The sequence below is a fragment of the Peromyscus leucopus genome, chromosome 23 (assembly GCF_004664715.2).
Source record: "Peromyscus leucopus breed LL Stock chromosome 23, UCI_PerLeu_2.1, whole genome shotgun sequence".
Taxonomy (NCBI): Eukaryota; Metazoa; Chordata; class Mammalia; order Rodentia; family Cricetidae; genus Peromyscus; species Peromyscus leucopus.
Genome location: NC_051082.1, coordinates 14783966 through 14804752, shown reverse-complemented (window position 1 = coordinate 14804752; position 20787 = coordinate 14783966). Strand labels below are relative to the sequence as shown.

Below are 20787 nucleotides of genomic sequence, written 5' to 3'. Positions count from 1 at the left end.
CTCTTCAGGCCTGCAGACAGAACATTGTATACATAATAAATAAATCTTCAAACAAACAAACAAAACAGGAATAAAGGGTAGCAAAGATAATGTTGTTTCTCATGGAATTAATTTAGCCTTGATACTCAATATCTGGAGTGGTGGGGGGTGGGTGATTTCCAAACGGGAAACATCCCTGGCTCAGAACACTCTTTCAGGCTCTTGTTTTCCTAGGGAGTTGGTTTTACCATTGAGCCCCAGTAGGGCTTGTCTCAGCTGCCAGGGAATGCAGTCCACCTTGTCCTCACTGTTTTCCACTCCCGGGATTCGCTTCAAGTCTGGTCAAGCCTGCTTGGCTGGGGCGTTTGTCTAGAGACCAGACACCCTGCTGTAATCCCATGCGTCTGCATTTGTTTCTGAGTCTATATTTGCCTGCTCAGAGCATAGCAAGGTCAGCTCCAAACACATCCTCAGCAGAAGACTCTTCTAAAACCACACACTTGCTTTCTTTGTATACAAATAGAAAGTGGTGGTAATCATATATCATGCCCTTTGATGTCAGTTCATTTAGCACTCAAAGCTCTGTGTCTCTAAGAGTGTGCTCTAGCTGAAGAAGGGTGTGGGGACGGAACATTGATTCCTAGAGAGGGTGGGTGGTTTACACCATGTCTGCACTTTGGTTGAGTCGGTTAGATGGACCATTCTGCTGCACCGGCCATCCTGATTAAAGACATCTACACAGACACTATTAATTACACGTCTTCTGTTGCCTTAAACCTAGACCCTAAGTGCTTTAACTGAGTGGATTGTAGAGCAAGAGAATGGTCAAGGGAGGGAAGCTTGAAACGGGACGCTTCCTAAGAACCCGAAGGCCTCCTCATGAGCTCTAGTCCATTCCTGCTCTGTGTGCACTAGAGTCGGGGTAGGATTGGTCATTGCATGCTGGTCCGCCTTGTTCTCAGTTATACATAAAAGGTTAGCTAGACTGGACACAGTGGCACACCTGTCCTGTGAGCATCAGCAGCCTGAGGCAGAGGGATTGAGAGTTCAAGGCCAGCTGGGTTATACATTGAGACACTGTCTCAAAAAAAAAAAAGAAAGAAAGAAAAAACCCAACTGTGTGTGGGGGGAGGCAGGGGAATTCGTTTAACAGGTAATAGAGTGCTGCTGAGTACACATACTGCCCTGGGTTTAATCCTCAGAACCACATAGAGAAAAAGAAAAAGGCCCCGTGGCTTGACCCTAGGGGGAAATGTTTGTGGTCTGAGGAGTTAAATTCAAGCAACCATACTTCTGTTGTTGAGACAAGGTTTCCCTCTGTAGCCTGGGCTGGCCTTGAATTCAGTCCTTCTGGCCGAGGAAATTTTTAAACAGCAAATTGAACTACGTTTCTGAAGCCGAGGGGAAGAGGGGCCATGATAAAAGATAGCCAAGCACAGGAACGCAGAATAGAGTTATCTCTAGGTTGTCGGGGTACTTTTAGCATCAGAATTTAGTCATAGGATGACAGAGGTGCCTTGTCAGACAGTAGAAGGAAAAGACAGTATGTAAAATTTCTCCTTATTTATAAATGGATTAATGTGAATTTTATTCCATGTTGTAGTTCTTTATTATAGTTTATGTTGTGTGTGTGTATATATACATTTACACTTGCAGAAATCAGGGGACAGCTTTCAAGACGTTGGCTCTCCTTCCACCATGTGGGTCCTGGGGATCGAATTCGGGTAGTCAGGGCTGGTGGCAAGCTCCTTCACCTGCTGAGCCAGCTTGTCATCCCCCTGTAGTATTTCTCAGCTATGGTTGCTCTGTTGTTATAAAACACCCCAATTTGGCAGGTTTGTAGATGGTACAGAGTATAAACCACATAACTTCCTTGAGGCATCCACTTGAAGGATGAGTGAGGAGGCAAGGGAGGTGTATTTCGAACAGCTTGGCCTCTCATCTGTCACTCTGGTCTAGGTGATGGTATGTATCGCCGCCATCCTTCCCATCTTGTGATGAGGCAGGGCATGGGAGCCCTTCAGATGTCCAGTCCTCTGGGGGAGCAATTACCACTCCCTGGCTTCCTGAGCTGCGTGTTGATGTTCTGCCCCTGTTTTCGGGCAGGCTTCACCGAGGCAATGATTTGATAATAAGAGATCCTGATTAAATTAAGGGGCCATTTGCTTCTGGATGATGATGTTATGAAAGGCTTGACGTCCACACTGCCTGCTTTTCCAAAGGTCAAAACACAGTCTTCATAATCCAGTATAGGCAGAGGAGTAGGCTGCGTATTTGCGCTTGCTTTTCCCTCGTTCTTACATCGGGGAACGGGAAAGTGTGCTTTCCCCGCCGGCTCCCTTGGTTGCCTCCCTTCTGTAGTTGAACTTGGAAGTGGCTACACTGGGTAATGAGTTTGCAAACTGCTAAACTCTGTAAATTAGGATCATGCACTCTGGGGCTCTCATCTGTGGTTCTCACATACACGTGTGCATGTTCACACTCGCCTTTCTTCAGACAGCAGCTTTCCCGTTAGTAAGACAGTTGTGGTTCTGCCCGGTCCCAGTCTCCTGACAGGGCTGCTCTCAGTTTTAGACACATTGGAAGTACAGCCCAGCTGGAGCGTTTAGACAGACAAGACAAGAAGGGGCTTGTGTACCCCCTGGTGTACCTCCTGCGCAGCCCATCTAAGTCAGGAGCCTTGAAAACCGCTGATGCCTCATCCTGTAGACCGTGGAGGGGACACGGGCCGAGGGCGGGCAGGGTTGCCAATGCCCCGCCTGGCCGGGATCGCCTGTGCGCAGCTCCCCGGGAGCTCGGAAACCACACGGAGGTTGTAATTGGTCGATAGACCACACCTAGTTGTTGAGTGCTTCTGCCGCCTGAAGACCTCTCAGCCCTGCCCAGATCGCTGGAGTGTGCACAAGCCTACCCTCGCCAGACCAGAGGAAAGCTGTGGACGCTGTGGCGGAGTCGTGGAAACTTAGCCGAGTGAGTAAACGGGGAAGAGTGGGAAGCTAGAGGCTAGCTAGCATGGAGGGGCTCTGCCAGGCAAGGCAGCAGTGGAGATGAGCTGGGTTGTGACTCTTCGGCATCTGAGGTGAAATTTGCAAGGATGGGGTGCGGAAAGCATGTATCGGGAAGGATGTGAGCCCAAGATCAGATTGGTACCTATCATTTGACACCCTTCGGTTTTAATCCTGACAGGCCGTAAGGCAAGCATGCACGCGCACACACACACACACACACACACACACACACACACACACACACACCCTTAAAGTCTACCATCGACAATCCTGGGGTCAGGAAAATGACGGAGGAAATAAGCAATGGCCTGCTGCTTCTCCTCCACGCCAAGGCAGGCCCACAGACAGGGCTGCAGCTTGAGGGAAGCGAAAATAAAGCTGTCCTCCACCAGCCCATTAGCGGCACCAACTGCATTAAAAATGCAAGAGATGGTAGCAAGAGAGGCCTGTTTGGAGTCTAATGCAAAGTCAGGACTGAGAAAGGCCAGGCTCTTTCCCTTTTGGAGCTCAGACGCCCGTGAGAGAGTGTGCGGGCAACTACTGCTTTAGAAGGCACTTGCTTTTTTTTTTTTAAAAAAAAAAAGTTCCGAACAGCACTTTGGGCTTCCTTGGCCTTGGGAGGGTGCTGTCCCGCCGCCGCATGCACCCTGCGCGTGCTCAGGATCCACGTCTCTGCAGGGCGATGCCGTCCGGGTCCACCGTCCACGTGCTGCAGCTGCTGCGGGAGCTGCTGGCCTTCGTGCTCCTCAGCTACACGGTGCTCATCGGGGCGCTGCTGCTGGCCGGCTGGACCACCTACTTCCTGGTGCTGAAGTGACAGCGCCCGGGCCCGGGCTCGCCCCGCCCCGCCCCGCCCCGCCCCGCCGCCACCCAGCCCCTCCCCTAGGCTGAGCCCCTTCCCCTCTCCAGGCGCGGCCCCGCCCCGCCCCGCCCCGATCCCAGCCCACACCGCCCCGCGTTCCGGGGGCCGCGACCCCCGCTCCGCAGCCTCCCAGCCCCGGCGCCCGCCGCGTTCCGCGCCCGAGTCCGAGCGGTTGAACGCCAGGTGCGACCGTTAGAGCCGTTTCCGAAGCGCTCCCGCCCCGCCCCTCCCGCCCGTCCAATCACCATTGCGTCCTCCGGAGGGGGCGTGGCCACGAAGCCCCGGGCTCCCTGGAGCCGGCCGCGCTCGCCCCGCTGCCCGCTATGCTGCGTCACTTCCGGCGTGTGCGTCCGGCGTCGGTCCGCCGCGGGATGGCGGCTCTGAGGAGTTGGACGTGCCGGAGCATCGCCTCCCTGTTCAGGTACGGCAGCGGCAGCCGAGGGTGGGAAGCGGCGGAGAGGAGCCGGGCCCCGCAGCGCCGGCCAGCGCGTCGGCCCCAGGCCGCGGGCCGCCGCGTCTCGCCTCCCTCCGAACTTTGAGGGGGGCACCCCCTCCGTCGCCCGTCGTCCATCACGGGCTCCCGAAAGCGGGTCCTCCAAGCCCGGCTGCCTCTCTGGGGCCGTTGAGCCTCCAGTCCGCTCCGAGTGGCCCCGGGACACCGAGGGACAGACGGGTCACGGCGTTGGCTGCCGGCCTGGGCTGGCAGCGCCGGCTTAGCCCACGTCCCGGGAGACTCGGGCACCCGATCGATGCCAGCGGCGCCCTCCGGCCGCCGGCTCCCGGGCTTTGCTAGCAGGGACCATTGGAGACACCTGGAGCCCGGGCCCGGGGTCCAGAGCCAGATCCTGCGGGCCGGAGAGTTTTATCCCGGCGTCAGGTCGCTCAGCGGCTCCGAGGCAACTTTTAAACTTCTCCACCTAGTGGAAAGCGCCCACGCGCATTGGCCTGTTGCAGCGCTTGCTGGCCCGGAACTCAAATCGCTTACCTCCGACTCCTGAGTGCTGAGATTAAAGGCTTGCCACCACCTCTGTCGGTTTCTGGGATTTAACAGGCCACCCAGTGGTTTATTTATTTATTTATTTATTTTTGGAAGACCGCTGTTACTTCCTCATTTAGTTTCCTGCTTGGTCCAACTCCTGCACACCCAAGAGCCTTTTACAGATTGACTTGTGCTTTTAAAATTTTGACTTAATGTTTCCAGGTATGGACAGCATGCTCCCGTCGTGGCTAACTCTAAGAGACGCTGTTTCTCAGAATTGATAAGACCGTGGCACAAAACTATGTTGGCTGGATTCGGCATGACCCTGTGTGCAGTTCCTATTGCTCAGGTATGGGACTCTTTCCCATTTTAGTGAAGCTGCCATAGTTTGACAAGTGCGGCTTCCCATGATGCTGTGTGCACTGCACTATACTGGCATCTTCTCAGAGTTGAGCAGATTTCCCGATTTCACTGCATCATGATGTTGTAGGAACAGTACTGTTTCCACTTCCTGCCCCTACACCACCACCCCGAATTGAGGAACCAGTGAAAATCTGAGCATCAGTTGAATTGGGAAAGTAGACCTTTATCTTTGTACCAAACACAGAAGTCGAAGATAAACTGCAAATGAGCTTCCCAAGCTCCAGAGGTTAAAAAGTATATTTCAAAAGAATTAAGAAGTGGGATGGTAGGCTAAAACAGGGGAGGAGTAATCCTGTTTTTCTGAGAATGGGTGGCTGTTTCCTGGGAATTCATATGCCACTTTTTCTTTTCTTTTCTTTCTTTCTTTTTTTTTTTTAAAATGGTTTAGTTTTCACTGAGGTAATCGTCAACTGTGCATCCACTGACTCTCCTCGGGACTGTGAGGAAGTTAGAGGTTGCTGGCTGTCACTGGCAACCATCTTAGATCCCGCCCGCCAGTTTAGGCTAACTTACTTGAGGACGTGTATAGGCATCCTGTCTTCAAGAGTAGGAGTGGGAGGATAGGTTACTAGTGGAATGAGGAACTGGTTAATAGGTGAGGCCAGACAGTTAGCCAGGAACCAAGTTCCGGTCACCTAGTCAGTACTGGGGGTAAACAGCACTTCAAAGGACAGACTGAGATAAAAGAGAATGATAGTCTGTCAGCAGAAGTCTGTCACTGAGCAGAACTTCACTGAATGCTTCTGTGCCATACACTGGAGAGATAAGAGGTTCTGGGTAGAAAACAAGCAAATGTAAGTTGAGTGTGGTGGTACATCCCTGTAATCCTAACGCTAGGGAGGCTAAGGCAGGAAAAGCCTAACCTTGAGGTTAGCTTGTGTTAGTTACATCTTGAGATGTCTCAAAAAAGAAAACAAAAAACACACCCACCAAAAAAAACTTGACAGTGGTGGCACATGCCTTTAGAGGCAGAGGCAGGCAAATCTGAGTTTGAGGCCAGCCTGGTCCAGGACGGCCAAGGCTACACAGAGAAACTCTGTCTCAAAAAACCAAAAGAAAGAAAAGTCAGCTGGTGATGTAATCTGAAGGAACTAGGGTGCAGTGGGATGGGACCCCTTCGTGAAGGGTGATTCGAGAAAGCTGCTCTGGGTAATGTGAGACTGCACCATGGTAAAGACCTAAGTAAGGGAGAAGCCTGCAGCGGAGGATTATGGGTAAAAGCCTGAAGCTGAATTTTGTGTGGTGTGCAGCAAAGCCAGGTGGGCCGAGTGGACCGAGGAATTGTTTGTTTAATAGGTGTGGTCACAGAGGAAACCAGGGGTCAGATACCAGGATTTGATTTTTGTGGATCATTGTGAGGCTTTAGATTCTATTCTGAACAGGCCACGAAGGGTTTGTTCTTGGACTATGATGATCTTGTATAGGTTTTAAGGTCATTTATCTAAGGGACTAAAGGGCTACTGTTACAGTCTAGATGAGATGGTGGTCTCAGACTAGCGGGCAGCAGAGGAGTGAGGGAGAATTGTCATTTGCTGAGACAGAGGAGTGGGTCTCCATAGGAAGAAAGTTACAGCATGTCAGTGAGAGCCCAGTGGAGCTATAGTGAGCAGCTGGAAGGAAAACAGTGTTTTGTTTTGTTTTGTTTTTTAAATCACTGGTTATGTGCTTTAGAAAAGAGCTAGATAAGAAACCAGCAAGCTCACTTCAGCAAAATAGTCCTGATACTTTTGTATCCATTTACTGCAAGTACTTTTAACACCTGAGGCTAGTTAACACCCCATCTGTCTCATTTCAGCTGTCATCAAATTCAGCTCTAAAGTGTCCACTTGAACTGACAAGACAGCCCTCTTAAAGTGACATTTATTTTGTGTGGTGGGTGACCCATCAGGACAGCTGCAGGGGTTGGCTCTGGGGGTGAACGGCAGCCGAGTGCCTTCTTAGCAGCTGAGCCCCCAGGGTTCTCTGTTTTTCTCTGAGAGTTGTGGGGTTTGCCCTCTTCTCTGCATCCCGGGTACTCGTCAGTTCTGGGCCACAGGACTAGAGCTCTGCAGTCACGCTCCTGCAGCAGCCTCTGCTCTTCCAAACTCCCACGACTCCATTACATGCTGCGGACAGAGCCAGGCTGTATCCAGTTCGGCCTGCACCCCGGGACCCTAACCAGCCTCCTTTCTCTGTGCCCACCGGCCTTTCGGTCCCTTCCTTCCAAGGACCTCAGAGTCTTAGCTCCTCCAGTGCCAAGTCCGTCCCGTTAGACCCTTCCTCAGTTTTGTTCACAGGTTTCAGAGAAAGTCTGCTTTGAGGTTTAACTAGGGATGTGATTTCTAGAGAAAGTTACCTGGCTGTTCTGTGCGTGGATTCCATCGTCTGTAAAAAGTAGTGGGGCTCACACCGGAAATGAGTGAAAACACATTGTAAAGTTAGCATTGTTACACTCAGGTTTTCAAGGTGCTATCTCAACATTTCCCTTATGAGCAGAGTTGTCCATCTGTGTACTCTTCAGTTTGAGGTATGTATGAAATGTAGATATGATGAAATCCTTGATTTAGTCACGTATTAAAAAAACTTTCATAGTCATGCTGCTTTTAACAGTTATTCTGGGGTTTTACACTCCATGCAGCAAAACCAAGACAGTAAGTAAGTAGATGACAGAGCAGTTGGCTTTGAGACAGCAAGGTCTCTGTCGAGGAGGAAGAAAGGTTATTTAGCTGATGAGCCACGGGTTTTTTAGTTTGCGTGGCCAAATCCCATCACTCTGATGTAGGGTTCTAGTGATTTTTGTTTCTCAGTGTAAGAGCTGAGGTTATAGTGAAGAGCTCTTCCCTGCCCCCAAGCATTCTACTCAGTCTTCTCAGGTTCTCTTCCCACGTCCACCCATTCACGGTCAGACTCCGTGCAGTTCACATCGGATCTCTGAGGTCTTCCTGCTAATGATACCTCAACACGGCTTGGTAGTTTTCTGTGTGACTCCGGCCCCAGCTCCTTGACACTCCGTTTTCTAGGTGAGTGAGAGTGGAGAGAAAGAAACCTCACCCTGAGATGATGTCCCAAATAGAAAGCCTGAAAAGTTACCCCAAAGAAGTCTGCTGCTGTAGGTTCATACGCACGAAGCGCAGGGGGATCTGAGACCATCGAGTCCTCATCTTAAGCTTTATTCAGGTTGGAAATCATCTGTTTGTCTTTCAGAAATCGGAGCCTCACTCTCTTAGTAATGAAGCATTAATGAGGAGGGCTGTGTCTTTGGTGACCGATAGCACCTCCACCTTTCTGTCCCAAACCACGTACGCTCTCATCGAAGCAATCACCGAGTATACGAAGGTATGGCTCGTCTTTTTAAAAAATAGTTTATTTAACCTTATTTTATGTGCATTGGTGTGAGGATGTCAGATGCCTTGGAGCTGGAGTTACAGACAGTTGTGAGCTGCCATGTGGGTGCTGGGAATTGAACCCGAGTCCTCTGGAAGAGCAACCAGTGCTCTTAACCGCTGGGCCATCTCTCCAGCCCAGTACGGTCCCTTTTGTGCAGTTTTGGTTTTGTTTTTCAGTGTGAAGAGATGGAACCCAGAGGTTTATGATGCCAGGCAAATACTCTTCTACGGAGCTACACTCCCCACTCCCTCTGGAGCACTGATCTGCTGAACCAGCAGTTTGCAAACTATGCTCACAACCATATCTAGTCTGATAGCTGCTGCGTTTGTAATTTATCGGAACTCGGCAAGCCTTAGGTTTAAGTAGCTTTAACAGAGGTCATAAGGCTCTTGAGCCTCAACTTTTAAAAAAGATGTTGCTGAGGCTGGATTTTTGTGGTGGCTCATTTGGAGTGCTTGCCTTGGGTTTATTCTCAACAACGTGGTGGTGCACACACATGATCCAGCACTGGGGAGGTAGAGGCAGGAGGATGAAGGTCAAGGCAGATAGCCTAGTACCTAAAATAGCTCATCTGGTTCACTAGGGTTCAAAGAGGTCCGTGGTACATACAGTCACCTCCCAGCAGGCAGTGGTCCCTGGCTCCAGCCCTAGCTGCTCTGGAGGAGGATTGTCTGGGAACCATCTTGGGCAGCAGCACATTAAGCAGGACAGTCTTCAAGTCACCTCTGCGTTTCTTTCTCTCTGCATCTGCCTGGACTGCCAGCAACACTTACGGTTGTTTGGTTTCAAGGCAAGGTTTCTCTGTGTAGCCCTGGCTGTCCTGTATCTCACTCTGTAGACCAGGCTGGCCTCCAACTCACAGAGCTCCGCCTGCCTCTGCCTCCCGAGTGCTGGGATTAAAGGTGTGCACCACCACCGCCCAGAAATTTTTAGTTTTTTTTGGTGACAGAGTTCACAGTATAGCTCTGGAACTTACTATGTAGATCAGGCTGGCCTCAAATTCAGAGATTCTGTTGCTAATGAAAAATTTAAAAGGCAGGCTTGTGTGTGACCCTAAGCACTCAGGAGGCAGAGGCAGGTAGATCTCTGAATTCTAGGCAGGCCTAGTTGACATAGTGAAAGCCTGTCTCAAAAACAATACAACAAATGTAACTGACGGCCCGGACGATGCCTCTGCCTCTTGCACTGGTACAGCTCAGTGAGGCACAGGGATGAAGAGCCAGTTGACCGTAATGGGGTTTTTATTTATGTGCATGTGTTGGAGTGCAGGCAGGTGCCCAGGGAGGCTGGGGTGGGCCTTCTTGAGCTGGAATCATAGGTGGTTAGTTATGAGCTGTCCATATGTCCTGCGCTCTGGAAACAGAACTCTGCAAGAGTTTGTAACAAAGTCAGCCTCCCCTCCTCCCTCTCATTTGAATGTCTGAGGCAGGAAAACAGGGCTGCCCACTGGCAGTTCTGAGGACTGTAATCCATGACACTCAAGGGCTGATCTTGGCCTCTATCCCTGACTGAGGAGGAACGAGATCCCCACAGCCTAGTGGACAAAAGATCTTTTTTTTTTTTTTTAATGTGTATTGGTGTTAGGCCTATATGTGTGTCTTTGTGAGGGTGTGATCCCCTAGAACTGGAGTTACAGACAGTTGTGAGCTGTTGTGTTGTGCTGGGAATTGAACTCAGGACCTCTGGAAGAGCAGCCAGTGCTCTTAACCACTGAGCCATCTCTCCACCCCAATCCTTATATGCTGAGACAGTCTCAATATGTAGCTCAGGCTGGCCTTGAACTTGCAATCCTCCTGGCCACATCCTGAGTGCTGAGATTACATGTATGCACTACCACCCCAGGACTTTGTTTTCTGAAGGTGTGACTGTCACTAATCCTTCCAGTGTGCCTCACTTACACACTCATTTATTCTGTGTTCGTAGGCTGTTTATACGTTAGCATCTCTGTATCGACAATATACAAGTTTACTTGGGAAAATGAATTCCCAGGAGGAAGATGAAGTGTGGCAGGTGATTATCGGAGCCAGAGTGGAGGTGAGCACACACACGTGTCAGTCATTTCCATGTAACGGTCTTCACTGTGGCGTCTGAACTGTTACCCTGAGAGTGACTGTGTTAACTCCTTCATGGTCTCTGGAGCTCTTTTCTGAACTTACAGATGACTTCAAAACAGCAGGAATACTTGAAGCTGGAAACCACTTGGATGACTGCAGTAGGCCTTTCAGAGATGGCCGCGGAGGCTGCCTATCAAACTGGTAGGTAAAGGCTGGGTTCTTTGTGTGTGTGCTTTTTACTTTGAGTTTAGTTGTTAAATGAGGACTTTAGATTAGACTGATGGATGATCTCTTTTAGAGCAGTGGTTCTCAACCCTCGAACTCAGTGCTTCATGTCATGGTAACCCCCAAACATAAATTTTTTGTTGCTACTTCATAAATTTAATTTGCTACTGTTATGAATCGTAATGTAAATATTTGATATGCAGGATTTCTGATATGTGTGCTTCCCCCCCCCCAAAGGGTTGAGAACCACTGGTTTGGAGGTTTCCCCATTTCTGTGTTTTGAAACATGGTCTTGTTATATAGCCTTGGCTCGCCTCAAACTCACTAAAACTCACTTGCCACGTCAAGCTTTAACATTTTATTTGCATTCATGGATGTCGGGCTGCGAGTGTCTAGAAGAGTAACTAGTAAAGCCGCCGCTGTCCAGAGGTGTGTGCATCATAAGTGCGTATGGACCTTTAAATAATGAGACCGCAGACATGAAGCTAGAGCGTGTCTGCGCAGGCTCAGGGGCGGCACTTCATACACATGGAGCTAGAATTGTCACTCCCAGGCCAGTTAGGAGTGACCAGACTGAAACTGAGCCTTTATTTTTCCTGTATGCAAATGTTAGAGCTGGATATGGTGGCTCATGCCTATAACCCTAGCACTTGGGAGGCTGAGGCAGGAGGATGTCTGTGAATCTGAAACTAGCCTGGGATACATAGTAAGACTTGTCTCAGAAAAAAAAAAAAACAAAAACACAAGTTAACATCCTGGAAATGGGGAACCCTGGAGCTCAGGGCCAGAGCTCTGTTTTCTTACTAATGCCCTACACAAAAAACGTAGCTGTTTTCCTTTCTGTACCAAGGTGAGATTTGACTGTTGGTGTCTATCCAGTGGACCTACGAGAAAAGATTAAATGTTCAACATCTAATCTGATCCAGTCCCAAACCAGATGTGTACTTTTTCTCCTAGCAAGATATCAGATTGAGGCTTATAGCATTAAGTCCTAATATCGATTTTTTTTTTTTTTAAGTAGTGGGGTGATTTTATTTTGAGGGAAATGTTGAGACCGAGTCTCACTCTGCATCCCAAGCCAGCCTTAAGGCTGCAATGATCCTCCTGCCTCAGCCTCCTGAGTGCTAGGGTTATAGGCATGAGCCACCATTCCCTGCAGGTTGTTTGGAAAGTCGGTGCTGCATAATCGTATTTTCTGCTCTGCTGAGGAAGAACTTAAACTTGAGAAGGGGAAGCGTGAGAGCAGGCATTGTGGGAGTGAGTGGCTCACCAGATGTGGGCAGCTCCCGAGGAAGTGCCAAGCACTGCATCAGGTGCCTCCCAAGGTCCCCACACTTCCTGTGGGAGCACTCCTGGAAAAATGTCTATTCAGAAGTGTCATACTCCTGGAAGGTACTAGAAGGAAGAATTAGAACCAGGCAGGAGTAGATGCAAGATCATTGATAGCAGACTGAAGTTTTGTATTTGATTAAACAGACTTCCCAGCTGCCTCCACTTCTGGAAATACTACTCATGAGTCAAGTTTGAAAGCAGAAACTTACTTTTCTAAAACTTGGAAAAGCTTGACTGTAAAAAGTAGTGGGCTGGAGAGATGGCTCAGCAGTTAGGAGCACTGGCTGTTCTTCCAGAGAACCTGGGTTCAATTCCCAGCACCCACATGGTGGCTCACAACCATCTGTAATGAGACCTGATGTTCTCTTCTGGCATAAAGATGTACATGCAGATAGAGCACTCATACGTAATAAATAAATCTTTTAAAAAAAAAAAAGGTAGTGGGGAAATGAAAGCACGCAAAGCTTTTTTGAGAAGTAATAGGTACTGACTTCACACACTACAAAGAGAATTGGGAGGAGGGGACAGAAAACATGGTGGATTGAGTTGAGGCAGAAAATGACAAAGTCTTTTAGAAAGTACAGACCAGCCAGGCGGTGATGCCGCACGCCTTTAATCCCAGCACTCAGGAGGCAGAGCCAGGCGGATCTCTGTGAGTTCGAGGCCAGCCTGGGCTACAGAGCGAGATCCAGGACAGCCAGGGTGACACGAAGAAACCTTAACAGGCTGTGCCAGAAAAATAATTCTAGGGCTAGTGAGACGGCTCAGCTGGTTAAGGCACTTGCTACCACTAATGACCTGAGTTCAGTTTCTGGAACCCCCTCATTAGAAAGAGGATTCCTAGAAGTTGTCCTCTGATCTTGGCCTGTACACTGCGGTATACACACGTGCTCCCACATGAGTATGAAAAAGTTGTAAACAGAACACACCTGAAACAATATAGCACAGAAAGGTGGAAATTATGAAAAGAAAAACTCAGCTACTTATAGAAGCTAACAGCGGTGTCAGAGAGGGAGCTGAAGAACAGACGTGATTAAAGGTGAGATGAGCTTTGCATCTTCAAGATCTTGGTGAGCCAGGGGCTCTCAGTCAGCTTAGAGCTCACCAATGTGCTTAGTGTCACGAGCCACTTTGCTCTGGGAGATTGGCTCTCCCATCTGTCTTCCGAGGCTGGAATTACAGCTGGCCTTCCTGCCCACCCCACACTTACATGGGCCCTGGTCCTCAAATTTGGGTGTCAAGTGGTTAACCACTGAGCCATCCCACCAAGATTAATATTCAATTTACACACACACACACACAACACACACACAACACACACACACACAGTGTTGACCTGCCTCCTGCAAATACACAATGCAGTTAAGAACATAGAAAGATTGGTTGTTGTATCACTGATGTCATTCACTTCCTGGAAATTGTCACGATTGTCCTCAGCCCACTTCCTACATTCCTGCTCTGTGAAGTGTAAACATGCTTTCTGGGGTGGCAGTGTAGCTCATTGGTAATGGCTTGGCTTGCTTGCTTTCTTTTCTTGAGTCAGGGTTTTTCTGTGTAGCCCTGGCTGTCCTGGATCTTGCTATGTAGACTAGGCTGGCCTTGAACTCAGAGATCACCTGCCTCTGCCTCACGGGTGCTAGGATTAAAGGCGTGTGCCACCAAGTCCAGCAGAGGCCCTGGGTTTCTTGACCCCCAAAAAAACAGAAGCCTGACTCTTCAGAATCTCAAGCTAGGGGCAGGAGAGATGGCTCTGTGGTTAAGAGTGCTTGCTGCTCTTCAGAGGACCCTCTTCTGGCCTCCAGGGTACCTCATACCATGTGGCATCCACTCATATGACAATCAAATTATTTAAAGAACAATCCCAAGCTAGAGGAGGAATAGAAATGTGTGAGTATTTAGAGCCTGAGAACAAGTCCAGTCTGTCACACACAGGGGACTTATGAAGGAGCTCCTGGGGCTGGCAAGCTGCATCAGGTGTCTGCAACACAGCATGGAGACCTTTGGGTCCCTGGCACCCAGTGAAAATCCCAGGGGTGGTGGAACACAGCTGTAACCCCAGAATGAGGAAGGCAGGGACACAAGAGAATCCCTGGAGCTCGCTAGCCAGCCTAACCAGTTAATGGGCATCAGGTTCAGTGAGAGACCCTGTCAAAATAATATGGAAAACTTAGTGAGCATACCCGTATCGACCTCTTGACCTCCACACATGATACATGCCTGTAATCACCAGCACCTGAGAGGTGGACTTGGGGGGATCAGTAGTTTGAGGCTAGCCTGGGCTATATGTGAGACCCTGCCCTCCACAGATACAAGTAGTCCATGGGGGGTTATGCCTATAAAGTATGTCTCAAATATATGAATGGTAGGTTATCTTTGCTGGAGTAGGTATCAACAATAAATGTCAGACTTTTAGCTCAGTAAATTAGACAAAAAGTGGGCTTTGGGGCTGGTGAGAGAAGGTACTGATGACCTGAGTTTGAGCCTCAAGACTCTCTATAGGCACAGCCAGCTACTAAATAAATTAATAAAAGCATGAACTATGAAAAGCAAGTCCAAAAAATCAGGCAAAAGAAAACATTTGAACATAAGTAACTAGGCACAGTCTGAAAGACAAAAGTAGATGAGAGGGGTGGATGACTTGAGGAGGGAGCGGGTATCTGGACTGGTTTTGGGTTGTTAGTCTCGGAAAGGAGGCACTGTGGCCTAGCATCATCACACTGGTGATGCTTTCCAATAGAGGAACATCACTGTGAACTTAACGCAAGGAGACGTGGAGGAAGTGGCCTCTGCCTGTTTACAAGGTGCTGCTTCCAGTAGTCATTGCAGGGATAGAGTGTTACCATCACTCCAGCAGTTCTGGGGGGGGGGAGCTCGGGATGTAGAATGAAGAGATCGTCGTTGCCCAAAAGATCTTGGGAGGTTCCATAACTCTTGGCTTAGGGATCGGGCTTTAAGTCCCTGGGTTTGCCGAGCACACTGTCCTGCTTTGTAGCCCCTCTGACGCACACGGATGCAGGGTCAGAACCCCCAGGAGCTGGCTGTGCATCTAGCTGGAAACTTGAGTTCTTCTGTGTACACAGCACCTCGGGAAATGAAGAAACCAGGCTGTTGAGATAACTCGGCAAATAAAGGCTCCTGCCACCAAGCCTGACCAGTGAATTCAGTCCCTGGGCCCAAATGGTGTTAAAAAGAGAACTGGGGTAGCACTCGGGAGGCAGAGGCAGGCAGATCTCTGTGAGTTTGAGGCCAGCCTGGTCTACAGAGCGAGTTCCTGGACAGCGAGGGTTACACAGGAAAATGGTGGGGGGTGGGGGAGCTGTCTGGCTTCTACTAGATGACCTCTGGCTTCCACATGCACACCATCCTCCACCTTGAACCAGAAGAAATTAGTGCCATCTAACAGATCCATAGCTAAGAACTAGACAGCATGTCAACCTAACACGTGATCTGGGTATGCAGGTGTTTGTTTTCTCCTATTAAGAGACAAATGTTAAATATAAACATCACCCAAAGACCATATAAAATCTTTACATAAATTCAAAATAGGTTGAAGAACTAAGGAATCCATAGAAGTAGTAATAATGAAAATTGAAATTACATTCAAAGATGGACACCAAGCCCAGGTTATTGTGGGGGAAGAGTTAAATCTTCAAAACTAAAATTCCAGGTTGAAGATATGGCTCCGTGGCTAACATGCTTCTGCAGATGTGAGGCCCCAGGTTCAGATCTCTAGCACCCATGCAGAAACAAGCTGGGGATGGTACACACTGCAGGACACGCACTGTTCTGGGAGTGAGGTCCTCTTCTCTCCTGAGGGCTTGCCTGGCTAGCCAGAGTAGCCTAATCACCAAACCCTAAGTGAGGCCAGAGACCCTTAAAAACCCCACACTGCCAATGTGCAGGAAGTGCTGACGAACCCGTGGTAATTGTATGAGGGCAGCACAGCACCAAACTAACAGTGAATGGGACTGACTGACTGCTAAACTGAGCTGCAAGTCACATTGGGCATTTCCTTAAATGCAGGGATAGCTGTGCGTGGGTACATTCACACACACAGAGACATCCCATAATGTTCAAATGGAGCACCCACCTGGGTCTGGTGGTGCACCTTATGAGGAAGGCAAGCACTCGGCCTGGGCTGTATGGGGAGACCCCGGTTGTTTTAACAGTTTAGTGCGTGTGTCTGTGGGTGTCTGTGCATGTGGGTGCTCACAGAGCCTAGAACAGGGCATCAGCTCCCCTGGAGCTCAGGTTACAGGTGGTTGGGAGCCACCCAACGTGGGGTGCTCCCCGTCTTGGGTCCTCTGGAGCAGCAAGCTCTCTTGACCACTGAGTCATCTCTTGAAAAGCAGCAAGATGCAGGCCTGACCTCAGAGCAGGACATCAGGGCAGGTGAGCTCGTGAGGGCTGCTTGGGCCTGACTTCCCTGCCTTCCTGTGGTCTCAGTGCACCGTCTTCTCGACAGGAGCCGATCAGGCCTCTATAACGGCCAGGAATCACATCCAGCTGGTGAAGTCGCAGGTGCAGGAGGTGCGCCAGCTCTCCCAGAAAGCCGAAACCAAGCTGGCTGAGGCGCAGACCGAGGAGTTGCACCAGAAAACCCAGGAAGCTGTAGACGAGAGGGCTGACCAGGAAGAGGAAGCCTACCTGCGTGAAGATTGAGGGCTTGTGCCCACCCCCCTGTCTGCCCCTCAGTGGGAAAGCGGGAGACGGCACCCACCTAGTGTTGCCCCAACTCTGCGGAGACAACAGGCTCGGCCCTCGCCAGGCAGACCGGAAGCCTTTTGTGAGTGGCCCTCTGCTCTCTGCCTCTGTGGGCCTGGTTCTTAGCCCTTGACGTGGTTCGTTCAACACTGTCCCACTCAGCACCTTCGTGCCAATCTTACCTCACTCCCAAAGCAGTTCACCAACCTGGGCCCGAGGAGGAGGCGTCTTTTCTGCTACACCCTTAAGTTCAGTCGCTGTTTAGCTCGTTTTTTAGTATTACTCAGATTTTCAAGTATAATTTAAATGTTTGCTCCGGAGGAGGGAGCCTGTCTGGTTTCTAAGATTTATGTTTATAATGTCCTTCGTCCCTGTGAGCACAGCTCAGCTAGGGAGTTTCTCAGCATGACAGTGTTCACCTGGTGCTCCCCACAGGGCTTTTCCAACACACACACACTGCTTGTTCGCTCCTTCCTTCCAGAGTTTCTTCACTGTGTCCAAAGGAAGAGAAGTTTAGTGTTTGCATTAAAAAAGAAAGTCTTTGTGGCCGTCCTGCAGCGTCTTTCCTTCACTGCCTAGGTGGTGGGAGTTGTGGGGGTCCTGGCCTCCGGCAGCATCCACTCCCATTCAGCACATGCTCCACAAGTTTGCCGGGTTGCAGCACTTTGAACCAGGAAAGGTGGGTGGCATTATAAAAATGAGTTCATTTCCTGCGGACAGGCAGGGACCTGATCTATTTCTCCTGGTACAGGAAGTCAGCAGCCACGCTAAAGCTGTGGCTCAACCCACCCCTCAGGGCTGGGCTTGGGGGTCGCTGCACATTTGAGCCCTCATCTGTCACCAGGGCCCACATGATCCACATCTCCAGGGGGCTGAGACGGTGCACTAGCAGGAGTCCTCTGTACAAGCAGGGGTCCCAGGAGTTGAGGGGCTGTTGGATTCCAAATGTCTTGAAGCCAGCATGGTGTGTGGGGCTCACCCCCAGCTTCTGCAGGCACATCCCCACAAAGACATCATCAATGGGGAAGAGTTCTGCCTTTTCCATGGCTGTGTGAAGACGCCTCGCAGTAGCCTGGGACATAACATAGCCACCTCCTCCTGCATAAGGTGGGTAGTGGCGGGCCCTGTACATGGAGAATGGGATGAAGTATTTGACCTTGGTGTTCCTGTTGGGCCGGGCCTGGTGGATGACATCGCCCACTAAGAGGTCCTGGGCAGGATCCCGGCCCTCCAGGAACTCGAGCACATTGGGGACATGGATGAAGACGTCATCGTCCCCCTTGAGTATGAAGTGGGCCTGTGTGCAGGCGGCCGCCATCCAGCGCTGCACATGCAGCTCCTTGAGTGTCAGGTTGAAGAAGTCCTCCTCAAAGTCCCACTGCAGGATGTCATCGAACTGCCAACTCTCATAGGCCAGCAGCTGGGCGGGGGGTACAGGCCCTGCTACCCCCAGGAGGAACACCAGCTTCACCTGCCGGCCTCTGACCCAGCTCCCAGCCCGGCCCCAAGTGCTTCTAATGGCCGCACGCTGCTCGACATGACCAGGCTGTGACTTGATGACCAGGAGCAGGAAGGTGTCCCTGGCACACTCGGAAGGCTCCAGCAAGGTGGAGAAGTTCCGGCAGTGTCGATAGGTTAAGAAGAGGCGGTGGCGGCTGGGCAGGGACAGGGAGGCCTTAGCAACTGCTGGGTTGGCTGAGCACTGGCTGGGCCGGGGCCTTGGCAGTGCCCTGGAGTGCTGGTGGGTCTTGGAGCTCCCGGTGGCGTGGGCTCCTTCAGGAAGAGCGGGCAGCAGAGCAGCCATGCCACAAGGCTGCAGAACAGCCCACAGCCCAACCTGCGCAGCATAGGTGAGGCCCTGCAGGGAGAGAGCATCTGAGCTGGGCTCACACGGCCCTGGTTTGGGGAGCAAAGTGAGTTACCTGCAACCCCTCAGCGAAGTCCTTGCCAGACTCTGGGGCCTGTGTCTTGGTTTTTCAAAACAGAGTCTCATTTTTGAGTAGTCTAGCCTAACCTTGCTCACCTCAGCCTCCCCAAGGGCTGCGATTATGGGCGTGAGTCACTTTGCACAGGTCTCCCCTGGAGGAAAGACGAGAAACATCTGCCTTCCAGGTGCTGCCCTCTTGGCAGGGTTCGGCAGCCAGCATCTCCCTCCCACGTGGCCTGTAGCTGTTCGTAAAGCTGAGACATAATAAGCACACGGAATCTTAGGGAAAATAGATTAGCTTCAGTCTTGTGTCACACGTATTATAAGCCTTAAACCTAACGTTCTGAGCTTTCCAGATTCACAACCGTTGAACCAAAGCCTAGAGTGAGCTTGGCCTCTGGCAGGTCCTGTATTGAGTTTCTGGGTGATACAGCCCGACACACCAGAGTCCCAGGCCTCTTGGGCGAGGGAACTTCCTAACAGGGCAACAGGGCAACAGGCCATGGCGGTTCACAGCACAAAAGTGACAGCTTGAAAGGAGGTTGGGGGAGGGGCAGGTCTCATCCAAGGAACTACAGCTTGGGCTACATGCCACCCTCTTCTTCTCTAGAGTTCCGGTTCATGAAGTCTTAGAGTGACCCAAAGATAAATGGTATTCACCGGAGTAGCCTGCGGTAACACAGCTCACCTTTACTTCCCATCCTTACTGTCTTTTGTCCCTCCAGGTGTGGCCCAGCCTTGTCTTGCACCCTGCCTAATAAGTTTTCTGATTCCCCCACCCACCCCCAGGCAGGATCCCATGCCCCCAATAACCTCAACCCTGCTGTATAGCCACAGATGTTCAACATCTGACCGTCCCGCCCCCACCTCGACAGTGCTGGGATCATAGGCAGGTTATGTGGTGCTGGGAGGCAGGCATGCCGCAACTGAGCCACACCCCCAGCCCCCACACAGGTCTGCCTCCTTCCCCTGGAGCGTGGAGCCACAGCCAGAGCCAGCTCCACACCTACACATGGGGTCCCGAGTCACAGGTGTGGCAGCCAAATCTCTGAAGACACATCACTGCATCTTTCCCATTCTTCTGTTCAAAACCGTCTCTCTGGGTCAGCCTCGCCCCGTTGTCCCTGGAAATGTCCAGAGCATCTCTCCTAGCTTCCCTAGTGTTAGCCAAGCAGCTAGGAACACCCTGACAGGCATGAGATAGCCCAGACAATGCTAAGGAAGTTAGGTTACAAGACCTTGTGACATTTGAGCAAGTGCTTGAAGCCCGGGAGCAAAGAGTGACAGGCTGAGAGCAGCCAAGCTCCGGGCTGGAGCAGGAGCCATGCAGACAATCTGAAGATGAGGAGAGCATATGGGGGGTGGGGGTGGGGGATGGGGGGGCTAGAGCACTGCTTATTAGAGAGCTGGGAATACCCCACAAGGCGGAGGAGCAACACCTGCGGGTGGAGCCCAGGACTAAGTATGTGCCTATGGTTTTAATGTCATTCTTGCTGTGGCTTAGGTTTCAGGATGTCAAAGACCAGGGGGCGGGAGGGGACCGAGGCTGCTAGAAAGCTCTTAGGCTGCAAAGCGGGGCTGGACCTCGCGGAGATGTGGGGGCCCGGGGAGCTGTAACTGCTCCAGGATCTCAGGTGTGCGAAATGGATCGCGGCTGTGCCAAGTCCGCTGCCGTCCGCGCCGCTCACCTCGCGAGGGCGCTCTGGTTTCTCCCTTGACCTGGTAGTCCCCTCCCACGCCGCAGCACCCCACACCCACCCAAAGTCCCCGAAAAGCCCACTTCCCTGTCCGAATCTCCGTCCCGCGGGGCCGGATCCTCCCACCGTGCCACTCGCCCCGGGTTCCGCGCGCCCTCGCCCTGGGGGTGTCGGCAGCCTCAGGGCCCGGGTCAGCTCCATTCTTTCAGCCTGCAGCGCGGTGCGTCCGGG

General features: G+C 51.0%; 2 protein-coding genes and 1 non-coding gene across 5 annotated transcripts; 1 reads left to right on the top strand and 2 right to left on the bottom strand.

The window, feature by feature from the left end:
• Positions 1-4169: 4169 nt before the first annotated feature.
• Diablo (diablo IAP-binding mitochondrial protein) lies at positions 4170-17481 on the top strand. Of its 3 annotated transcripts, none has more exons than XM_028885846.2 (6): positions 4170-4270; positions 5051-5177; positions 8435-8566; positions 10541-10651; positions 10776-10872; positions 16694-17481. In XM_028885846.2, the coding sequence occupies exons 1-6, from the start codon at positions 4173-4175 to the stop codon at positions 16888-16890; spliced, it is 762 nt and encodes a 253-aa protein (XP_028741679.2). In that variant the 5' UTR covers positions 4170-4172; the 3' UTR covers positions 16891-17481. The 3 variants fall into 3 exon arrangements, with proteins under 3 accessions (XP_028741679.2, XP_037054605.1, XP_037054606.1); XM_037198710.1 differs by having other exon boundaries at positions 16675-17481; XM_037198711.1 differs by lacking the exons at positions 4170-4270; positions 5051-5177 and adding an exon at positions 7101-8250 and having other exon boundaries at positions 16694-17169.
• Positions 10032-10168, bottom strand: LOC114704577. Its single transcript, XR_003736293.1, has one exon.
• Positions 17482-17560: 79 nt separating the features above from the next.
• Positions 17561-20203, bottom strand: B3gnt4 (UDP-GlcNAc:betaGal beta-1,3-N-acetylglucosaminyltransferase 4). Its single transcript, XM_028885845.2, is given in 3 exon segments — positions 17561-17761; positions 17764-18693; positions 18696-20203. Coding segments are annotated over 3 exon segments (1104 nt in total). The 5' UTR covers positions 18808-20203; the 3' UTR covers positions 17561-17699.
• Positions 20204-20787: the final 584 nt, after the last annotated feature.

Coding starts and splice junctions, on each gene's coding strand:
- Diablo (XM_028885846.2), top strand. CDS start 4,173: ATGCTGCGTCACTTCCGGCGTGTGCGTCCGGCGTCGGTCCGCCGCGGG. Junction 5,178..8,434: donor GTGCAGTTCCTATTGCTCAG/GTATGGGACTCT, acceptor TTTGTCTTTCAG/AAATCGGAGCCTCACTCTCT. Junction 10,873..16,693: donor GGAGGCTGCCTATCAAACTG/GTAGGTAAAGGC, acceptor TCTTCTCGACAG/GAGCCGATCAGGCCTCTATA.